Consider the following 10,864-nt stretch of genomic DNA (forward strand, 5'->3'; position numbering starts at 1 on the left):
ATTTTTTTTCTGTACTATTTGCTCAGAGAATTACTTGGAACAGCACATGTGGTTATTTAAAAGAAGTCAGTTATCTAAATAGGTCTAGTGGACCACTTCAGTTCCAAAGCAATTGTGTCAAGTATTGGATATCCAAATCCTTACCTTGGGGACATCTTTCTCAGCATAAGGTTTAAACCTAACCCTGATAGAATTGCATGCCTTTACTGCTTCTCTTGTTTGAGATCTAAGATAGTGAGACCTCACAATAATCTGATGAGCAAGTTCAAAAAAACAAATCAGAATTTCTAAAGTTTGCTTGGTGTTCTCCTCTGGGATTATGTGATCACTGAATGCAGCACAGGGGCAGGAACACAGCACAGCTGGGTCTGCCACAGTGAGCCCAGTTACATCAGGTCAAGATAATGTCAAATAAAATAGTGTGGAAACAATGCACTGAAGCTTTCTGAAGCTTGTATAACAGGAGCCTGAGGCAAAAATCATGGTGCTTTGTATGACTGGTAGGAAGATAAATAATGATGACTTAATATTTCAGTGAGAACAATGTGCAGGTTCATTCTAAAATGTTATTTTTTGCTTCCTCTTCTTTAGAAAATGAATTCTTATTAATCTCCTTATTTATAATTCATTTGCTACCCCGTGGAATTTTCAGTTATACAGTGGCTTGGTAGCTACTGATGAACTTTACAGAATTGAATTTAATTGCTGTTTCTCTTTGAGCTTAACTCTGTTGTGTTTCATTTTTTTTCTTTTTTAGCTGTCTGTAACTCTGGAGACCTTTCAGGATCTGTCCTTGCCTATTCCAGGTAAGGAAGATCTTGCTAAACTCCATTCTGCAAGTCATCAGACATCTCTAGTCAAGACAGGGTCCTGTGGAGAAGCCTATGCCCCCCAGGGATGGATAGCCTTTTTTATGGAATATTTCAAAAGGTAAATCATATTTACCTTGTTTCATTTATCTGTCTGCTTTGAAATTCTAGTTTCTGCTCTTCTGGCAGAGCATTTGTTGGTTTTCTTTCTCTTCTGTCAATGATGTTTCAGGTTTGTTGTCTCATGTGTTCCTAGCTGGTTTTGGGGTCCAGTTGTAACCTTACAAGATTGTCTTGCTGCCTTTTTCGCCAGAGATGAGCTCAAGGGTAAGAGGTTCATTACATGAACACGTTTCTTCTGGGTTTTATTTCCCTCCTATCCCAATAAGATGATTAATATCTTCTTAGCTTGATTCAATTAAGCAGAGGCCACCTGTTAGACTGTTACACAGTCATTCCTTGTTCTTTTGGGATCATTCCTTTCAAAAAGGTAAGCTTCTCACTCACTTGAATATTTGAGATAAGAGATGCCCATGAAAGCTGCTTTAGAAATGTCAAGTAAATCTGAATTTGGTTTAGTGAAATTGTATAAACTGAAGGTTCATAAAAATTTCAAACCCCACTATATTAATATTCATTCTTATAAGCTTAATTTGGACGTAATAAATTATTTTCCTTTTAAATTACACAGCATCATCTCTTTGGATTATGCTGTGCTGCTTCCTAGTTGAAAACATAAAACCTAAGAAGCTTTCTCTGTAGTTGCTATGTCAACTCTCTTCCAACTGTTAAATATTGAATGCAACCTAAAGATAAATTCCTTTGAAATTTTTAAATGTATGCACTTGAAGGATAACTGGATTTAGAGAATAATGGCTGAATTTCTTCTCCCTGATATTTGCAGGTGATAACATGTACAGCTGTGGAAGGTGTAAAAAGTAGGTTGGCTTTTACCTTTGTTTTAACTTTGAGGTCTTTAATGTTTCTGTTAGTCCAGAGGCATTTATTTCTGTTGGCTATGTCACAGTACTGTTCATCTTTTGATATTACCCTGTGTTCTGGCTGTCAGAAATTTAATATTACTGAGGTGCAGGGCTCAGGAAGCGCTGACTTACTGAACCACATTGCAAACCAAACGTGCTTAATTTTTTTTCATGCCCTTACAGTTTTAGATCTGAGTATGTTTTGATTGATAAAATAAAAGCTTTTAGCCCTCTCTAATATTAGCAGAGACTTTTAACAATCTAAGGTGTGTTAAAAGTAAGTAAATAAACTATGTCTTTAAATACAAAAGAACCAAGAAACAGAAGTGGTCTGAAGACTTCTTGAAGGCCTCTGTGGTACAGGAGTGTTATTCCTTCTTGTATCTGCTGTAGATAATATCCTAAAAATAAATTTAGTACATTTTTTTTCTCTTTTGCTGAATAATCAGCTCTCATGGAACTTAAAGTTCCTTCCTTTATGCAGAGAGAAACTGTTACCTGCTTGGGACTTGATTCTCTGTGTTTGCTGCTTTGAATTTTTCAGCAGTACGGATTGTCTTGTCTTCTAAAGCCTCATTGTTTGTGTCATCTTGGCTAATCCATGTCTAGTCTACATTCCAGAAATATTTTGGGTTTACTGATGTAACATTCAGCTTAAACTTTTCCTGATCTAGCACAGTAAACTAAAAAGTTTTCAGAACTAAGTATTGGTTGTTTTGTTTTGTTTTCTTTACTTAGGTTAAGAAATGGAGTGAAATTCTGCAAAGTGCAAAAATTTCCTGAGGTACAGTTACAATATGCACTTTAAAGCACTTCTGCTGCATGATTAGGAATGTGCTAAAACTAATAAGCTGTGTGCAGTAAATTGTGTTTATAATGCCGATGAAAGCCTGTCTTCATACTGGCATTTGTTTAAGAATGTGAACAATATTTGATTATTCACCCTGTAAGAAAATGAATCTTGTAAATGACAAGTAGAGTTATAGGAATGGGATCTTCCTACGTTGTTACTGTCAGCTTTCAAACAGTAACAACATTTATATTTATATTATTATATATACTATTGTTTATACTGTAGGTCATAGAATTAAACACCACAGCCACACTGGAAGTCTTTTCTGGAAGTAACACTTGTAACTTTACGTTTTAAAAGTAATCCAGTCTTAGACTTCAAAGTTATGAGTTGATGGCTGCAATAATCAGGAAGAATCAATGTCCCTCATGACAGGATTGTGCAATATGTGCACTGAGGAGGAGAAAAGGTACGTTGTTCACTGCTGCATCGTATTGACAGGGAGCTGAACAGGAGCCAGAGTGTGCCCAGGTGGCCAAGAGGGCCAGGATCAGGAACAGTGTGGCCAACAGGAGCAGGGCAGGGATTCTTCCCCTGTACTCAGCACTGGTGAGGCCACCCCTGGAGTGCTGTGTCCAGCTCTGGGCCCTCAGCTCAGGAAGGACATTGAGGGGCTGGAGCAGGTGCAGAGAAGAGCAACAAGGCTGGGGAAGGGACTGGAGCACAAGTGCTGTGAGGAGAGGCTGAGGGAGCTGGGGCTGTTCAGCCTGGAGAAGAGGAGGCTCAGGGGAGACCTCCTCACTCTCTGCAACTCCCTGACACAAAGTTGTAGCCAGGTGGGAGTCGGGCTCTTCTCCCAGGAACCAGCAGTAGGACAAGAGGGCTCGGTCTAAAGCTGTGCCAGGCGAGGTTTAGGTTGGATATCAGGAAGAAATTTTTTACAGAGAGAGTGCTCAGTCGTTGGAATGGGCTGCCCAGGGAGGGGGTGGATTCCCTGTCCCTGGAGGTGTTTAAGATGAGACTGGATGTGGCATCAGTGCCATGGGCTGGGAACCACGGCGGGGTTGGATCAAGGGTTGGACTGGATGATCTCAGAGGGCTTTTCCAACCTGGTTGATTCTATGATTCTCTGGTCAGTGTTAGTAGACACAACTGATTGCCAACAAAAATCATCTGTGGAACACAAGAGCTGGTGTTGCTTCAGGTCATTGGGAAAAGTATTCTTTGGATGATAAAACAGTTCAGTTATTTAATATCAAATACAGTATGTAGTTCTTCACTGAATCTGTCAATCCTTCTTACAGATCTTGTGCATTCACCTCAAAAGATTTAGACATGAACTTATGTTTTCCACAAAAATTGGGACGCACGTGTCCTTTCCCTTGGAAGGCCTCGACCTTCAGCCTTTCCTTGCGAAGGACAGTCCAGCTCAGATCGTGACTTACGATCTCCTGTCTGTCATCTGCCACCATGGAACTGCCAGCAGTGAGTATGAGCTCCATTGCTTTGTCTTTGCAGTTAAAACTCACATCAGCACTTCCCTTTAAGGGTAGTTCCATATACAGAAGGGTAAATAGATAATTTGCCTTACTTACACTTTATATGCATTACTTATTTGGAAAGGGTTCACAAACCATCACAGAGAGGTCAGTAATTTTTTAAAAAGGTGGATGATTGCTGCCATTTAACCCCAAAACAGGCAGGAACTGCTGTATCTGGGTAGTGATACAAGTAGCTGAATAAACATATTATTGCTGCATGTCAAGGTCATGTCTGCTGAGATGCTTTTAATATTTATAAGATTTGGAAAATAGGAGAAAGAGATGTTTTAAGCCAGTAACTTCATAGATTATTATAGAAGTTACCCCCTCATATTTCTCAAATTTGAGGTATCCATTGTTTGAATGAAGTTTTTTTCTTTTTTTTTCTGGATGCCTTTTTAACTTCCATTTAGTGCTTGCTAAATGGTGCTTCACATAATCAGTTTAGCACATACTTGATTATTTACCTACTGGCAGCTAAATATGTATTTAAAAATAGTAATAATTTAAAATATATGATAAATAATCTTCAAAACACAGTTAATTACGGTGGTGATATCACGTAGCTGTTCCACATCTGTGCTACTTTATAATAGAAAGCACACAAAGATTTGCAAAGAGTTCATTGTGGGAACTGATTTGGGTAAATTGCTCAGACAGTCTTACTCTGAATATCACGGTTCAGGACTGCATTAGACAACAAGCTGCTTGAAGAGTTCGAGAACATGCTAAAAGCAGTGGTGTTCAACTCACCACTGATAGAAATACAGACCAAAACCCTGATGTTGAGTTTGAAAGAAGTTGAAATCCAAGTTGTGTCTGCTAATGATTCTGTGTTTTTCTCATTTAAAACTTGACTTTTTTGTTTGTTTTGTTTTTCTTTTTAGGACTTACTTCCTTTTCATTTATTGCAGGGTAAAATGGGCAGCTCTAGGCTCTAGACCCTTTTTAATAACTCTTGCTTCTACCTCTCTAGGTGGACATTACATAGCTTACTGTCACAACAATTTAAATAACCTGTGGTATGAATTTGATGACCAGAGTGTCACAGAAGTATCAGAATCCACAGTACAAAATGCAGAAGCCTATGTTCTCTTCTACAGGTAAGAAATTTCAAGTATGATCATACCTGTCTAAGTCAGGTATGTAACTAACTAGCTTTTTAAGCAGAGGGGCAACTTTCAGGAATTAGCTGCCCCACAAGAAGTATTATGGAATAATTTGACCAACCAGAAAAGCCTGTGCTGGAGACAGACTTAATCCTTAATGAAAATTAAACCTGCACAAATAAAGCACAGTGAGATAAATGGAAAGAGAACTTCAAGCAACACTTAGAACTTGCCACCAGTTACCTTGTGTTCCGTTAGAGGAAGGGAATTGTGCTCAAGGGGAGACTTTGCACATGGAAGGTTTTTAACTGTAAGAGCTCTGGATGGAATAGTGCAAAGTCTATCAGATTGGGATGTGGAACAACAGAGGTTTTACTGTGCTGGAATTTAATTTCAGGGAATTTCTAAGCTAGTCTGTTCTTGAAAATTGAAAGGTGAGAAGTCATGTTATTATCATCATCTTCAGTTTAAGGGATTTCACTATCAAACTTTTAAGAGTTTTGTTAAATAAATTTGATCTGACTTTGAACAGGTAATGTATTTTAGATGGTGTCATGGGTTTACTCTGGCCCAATTTTTAAAACCCACACAAAATTGCTAAAAGGTGAGAGAGGTTTCACAACAGGCAAAAGAGACTCGACATGAGGATTAATATTAAAATTTATTGCTAAGAGAATAGAAACTAAAGAGTAACAAAACACACAGTATTAAACACACCCTTTGATCACAGCATTTGTTTTCTCCTACTGTTTTAATCTTGTTTTGCTGTACTGTAAATAGCCTTGTCACTAGAGGCATTTTTTACCTGAAGCTTTTCTGTTAGTATTGGTCTCAACTGTCACACCATAAATTAACTGAGGTGGCTCAGTTTTTGTGTGATGCTGAGTCAAGTTTGAGTTCAGAGCTTTGGAGGATGGAGTGAAAGGTTCAGACCTGCTTTTGGAGAAGAGAGATTCTCTACAGACTAAATGACCTGCACTGTACACAAGGAGATGTATCTGTTTACTGATTTGTGTTTTGGTGACAGGAAGAGCAGTGAAGAAGCCCAGAGGGAGAGACGGAGGATATCGAGTCTGCTGAACATGATGGAGCCGAGTCTGCTGCAGTTCTACGTTTCCAGGCAGTGGTTAAACAAATTCAAGACTTTTGCAGAGCCAGGACCAATTTCAAATAATGACTTTCTCTGTATGCATGGAGGTGAGACTGTCACTGAGAATCATTAAAAAGCAATTTGTCAACTGCTAGCTATAAACAGGGTGTACACTTCTTTTAGTTAAAGGAATTTGACTATGGTAAGTTCATATTATAACTTCTTAGGTAAATTATAACTTCTAAGTAAATTATTTGTCTTATGTTAGTAGCTGACTAATTGGAAATTATACTGTGTGAAGTTATCCTATTTTTTTCTTTTCTCTGCACATTTGATTCTGTTTTTAAATTTCCTTAATTCCTGAAGAGGATCAGCTTGGCTTATCTGCTTGCCTCCTAAACAAGTGTATTCCCATTTTTAAAAATCCTGTCACTACATTATCCTCCTCAGTTCTTTCATCTCCCAATTTAAATATTTTTCTCAGCTCTGTGCTAGAAGCAACAAGAAGGTTTGAAAGTTGTAGAATAAGAAATTGGTCTGATGCAGAGTATCCAGGGCATAGCAGTGTGAAAATTGAGTAGTAATGCTGTATATTGGGTATAGGAGCATAAAAATTTTACTTTGTGCTAAATGTTAATAAAAATTAATTACACTAAGCAAAATACTTGAATTTTGAATAGACATTTTGTTGATGTGTTTACATGCACAAACAAAATATTTAATCACTAACATTTGAACTGTATACCTTAAGCTTTTCGAAATCAGTGTCTAAAATGGATTCTAGCTCTTTAATTTTTACCATTCATGTAGTTTGCTCCTGCTTTTTATGAACTTTTCAGCTTCATAAAAGACTAAAATTTAAGAGTGGTCTCTATAAATACAGTAATAGATTATACTGGGAAAAAACTTGTGATTTCTCTGAATTCATTGAAAGGTTCTACTTTTTATTTCTTTGGGGATTTCTAACATGGTCTCCTCACCCCCACTAAAAATCCACAGGTCTTTTTGATTGTTTGATTTTCTTGCTTGTTTTTGTTCCTTCTGCAGGTGTTCCTCCACACAAAGCCAACTTCATAGAGGACCTGGTTGTAATGCTACCTCAAAATATATGGGATAATCTGTATAGCAGGCAAGTTTGGAACCATAATTGGAAAAAAACTCCAGTGCTGCGGTTTGAGAGCAAATAAATGTTCCAAGCAGCAACATCAGACCTCAGAATTAGTGGCTGAGGAAAGAAAAAATAACTCCAGGCACAAAGCTGAGTGAAGGGCTTGCAAACAGCCAATTTATTTAATTTTCTTGTGCAAAGCAGTGCTAAAAGGCTCCACAGAGTGGTGTGTTATTGGGGCAGCACTTCAATATTAAACCAATAAACACGTATGGTATGTACAAAATAACCAAAGTAGGTCAGCAAAAGTCCCCTTTGCAAGAGGTGTTTTGAATGAGCTCTCTGTAGCAGCTTCCTGTTCTCTTCTTGGCTGGAGACAGCTTTTCTTTTCTGTTGGCTTTGAACCCATGGCCTCAGCTGCCAGTGCTGCTTCCAAATAACTTATATCTGAGTGTTCTGGAGAAGTGCTCCATGCTTTTTAATGTTGGGCAGCTTTAAGTGCTTGCTTATAAATTCTTACAAGCTATGGCTCCTTTTAGAGTGACAAAAAGCTGTAGAAGAGCTTTGCTGATGACCTAAAAGACTCTGCATTGCACTTGCATTAAATATTTTTAGCTGTTAATTTCCTGCTACCTAAACACTACATCTAAAGGGTCGATTTTTTAAATTTTGTATTGATATTTTAAAATTTTAAATAAAACCAATGCTATTTGCAGCTTATTTCCACTTTTCCTGTATATGGTGAATTCTTCTTCCATTATCCATTTTCTGTACACAAAGTATTTGTTCTTTCTGAAGGAAAATGTTTTTGAACTTCTTGTTGATCTCCCTTGTCTGTGAATATCTTTAAGAAGATGTCAAACTTAAGTCATGTGATAGAAAAGTCCCAGAGATTGTGGGGTGATCCAGATCTTGAGAGTAATCTGCTAGGTAGAAAAGAGGTGTGACTTGTTATGGCTAAACATGGTATTTTTCACAAGATTAATGTGGGGTTTTTTAACTTTTACTGCAGATATGGAGGAGGCCCAGCTGTTAACCATCTGTATGTTTGTCATACCTGCCAAATAGAGTCTGAAAGAATTGAAAAAAGGAGGAAAAATGAATTGGAAATGTTTATTCGGGTAAAAAAGTAAACACTTCTCCATTCTGCTCTTTGACATCACCCAACATTGATGACTTGACCCAGGGCATTACCAGAACTGCACAGGAAATTCCCATAACAAATGGGCTTTATTAAATATCTATATACCTGTACACAATCCCTTCTTTCCTAATGGCAGCAGTAATGACCTTGTGATATCCCAGATAACTGTTTATGTGGGAATGCACTTTTAGTGTGTTTCTTAAATTGCTTTTTTACAGTGTGGAAACAGTGGAGCCACGTGAGCAGTTGTTCTTTATACACTGCCAGTGGTCTGTTCTGTGCAATCTGATAAGGCTTAAGTACAATAATACTGTGCCAACACAAATGTAATCATAACCTTTAGTTCTAATTTTAAAAAAGCCACTGGGCACACATAAACCTAAGTAGTTCAGTGTGAAGTAAATATGGATCTGTAAAATTACTATCAAGGAGCTACTGTATTTTCCATGAGTTAGATGATTATGTGCTTGAGTCTGAGTGGTAAAATAACCAGTGGTAGGGATTTATTCTTAAACCAAAAATGTGCTCTGAAGTTTTCAGTGAAAATAAGTGCAGAGATATTGGAGTCCTATTTCTGATATCTTAATTCATGAGGGGGAGAAGAATTCAAATGAGTCTGTTCTTTCAGTTCTGTTTGTCCTTTAATCACACTTCAGAGATGGTGTCATAGCTTTCCCATTTTTTATATTTTTAATAATTGATTTTTCTTCACTCTGGGTTACCACTGGTCAGTAATTATTATTAACCACATTGAGTCAACCTCATTTGCTTTAGCAGTCAGTATCTTTCCAGTATAAACAGTGGTTTTATGTGCACTGGTGTGCAAGTATTGTTAATGCTTAGTACAAAGAAAATTCTAAAGATTGCTTTAGGGGATGATTGCAAAACTTGCTCCATCTGAAACCTTAAGAGGTTGTGTTGCTGCTTTAGGTTCATGACTTCAAAGGGGAGGTGTAGCTGTATTACTACAGAGCTAAAAAGATCATGGTTTTAGAGGTTTAAGTGACTTTTTGCTTGTTTCTGAATAACACTGTAAAAAGATCTGTAAGTCATGGAAAGTCCCAGTGCATTAGATCACCATTCCTTGCTTGGAATTGCACTGCCATTGCTCAAAATATGAGGGGAAGAACAAACCTAGATGAAGATAAAGTTCATCACACAAAGAACCCTCCATAAAATCATGGAGAAACTCTTTCAAAATGCTATTTTATTTTAAAATGTTCTACAGCAGTGTAATGTTATGCTGTTAATAATTACAGAATTCAGTAGTTTAAAGAAAAAAAAAAGACAGAAAAACGCTTTTTTTTTCCCTTTTAGCTTAATAGAGCATTCCAAGAAGAAGAATCTCCATCAACATTTTACTGCATCAGCATGCACTGGTTCAGAGAATGGGAAGCATTTGTAAAGGGTAAAGACAGTGGTAAGTTGTGCTCCATTTCAGACCACAGGTGATGTTTGGGGTTTTGCTGTCTTGGAGTAAGTTGTTTCTTGAAATAATTTGTTTCTGCTTTGGTAGAAGGACAGACAGAGAAGGCAGTGAAAGCTCTGAAACATGTAAGACACAGGTTTTACAGGTTACAGATAGACCCAGGAACCAAAGTACAGAGAAATAATTCACAGCAGGGGCATAATGGGGTAGTTGTGGAAAGAATGTTGCTCGTTTGCTGCAGCAGGCAAATTGTACCTAAGTACAAGGGGGTGGATTTTGCTGTGCAAACTGACAGATAATTTCTGGAGGAAAGGTGACCTCGTGTCACAGCCTAAACTTATAGATAGCTCAGTTACACTGTGATAATGTCACTTTAGCTCACTTTAGATGCCTTTAAAGTTTTAAAATGGAAACACTGATAAAATGTCCTACAGCCTTGTCTGACTCTGCTTTAGGACAACTTTGCTAGGGGTAAGAATTAGGATTAATTTGTGTTTTATGTTGCTTGAAGACTTACTGCAATCATGAATGCTTTGAAAAACTTGCTCCTAATTAAAAATCTGATTAGTTTTTAACAACTTAGAACATACTGTTAAGCAGTACAAGAACAAGCAGTAAACAAATGAGCTGTTTCTCCTTCCATTTGGAAGCAGAACCTCCAACCTGCTGTTTGTTTTCAGCTCTCCCAATTTTAATATTTTTTCTGTCACACTAGATCCTCCAGGTCCCATTGATAATGGGAAGATTGCAGTGACAAAGTGTGGGAATGCTGTGCTAAAACAAGGTAGGTGTCCAACATTGCTGCAGCTTTGGGCTCCTTGGGTATTTGCTGAAATTTGGAAATGTATTTTTTTTATT

General features: G+C 37.6%; 1 protein-coding gene across 5 annotated transcripts in view; it reads left to right on the plus strand.

The window, feature by feature from the left end:
• Positions 1-10,864, plus strand: part of USP33 (ubiquitin specific peptidase 33) — a 33,677-nt gene that overhangs the window by 20,250 nt on the left and 2,563 nt on the right. For 2 of the 5 annotated variants that reach the window (XM_032696024.1, XM_032696025.1), the window contains exons 13-23: positions 758-930; positions 1,033-1,136; positions 1,714-1,747; positions 2,531-2,576; positions 3,890-4,070; positions 5,103-5,229; positions 6,263-6,432; positions 7,373-7,454; positions 8,446-8,554; positions 9,895-9,997; positions 10,722-10,790. In XM_032696024.1, coding sequence (XP_032551915.1) covers positions 758-930; positions 1,033-1,136; positions 1,714-1,747; positions 2,531-2,576; positions 3,890-4,070; positions 5,103-5,229; positions 6,263-6,432; positions 7,373-7,454; positions 8,446-8,554; positions 9,895-9,997; positions 10,722-10,790 — 1,198 coding nt within the window. The remainder of the gene's footprint in view (positions 1-757; positions 931-1,032; positions 1,137-1,713; positions 1,748-2,530; positions 2,577-3,889; positions 4,071-5,102; positions 5,230-6,262; positions 6,433-7,372; positions 7,455-8,445; positions 8,555-9,894; positions 9,998-10,721; positions 10,791-10,864) is intronic. The other 3 variants (XM_032696026.1, XM_032696027.1, XM_032696028.1) reach the window with 3 other exon arrangements.

This window comes from Chiroxiphia lanceolata, chromosome 9 (genome assembly GCF_009829145.1).
Source record: "Chiroxiphia lanceolata isolate bChiLan1 chromosome 9, bChiLan1.pri, whole genome shotgun sequence".
In the NCBI taxonomy this organism is placed as follows: domain Eukaryota; kingdom Metazoa; phylum Chordata; class Aves; order Passeriformes; family Pipridae; genus Chiroxiphia; species Chiroxiphia lanceolata.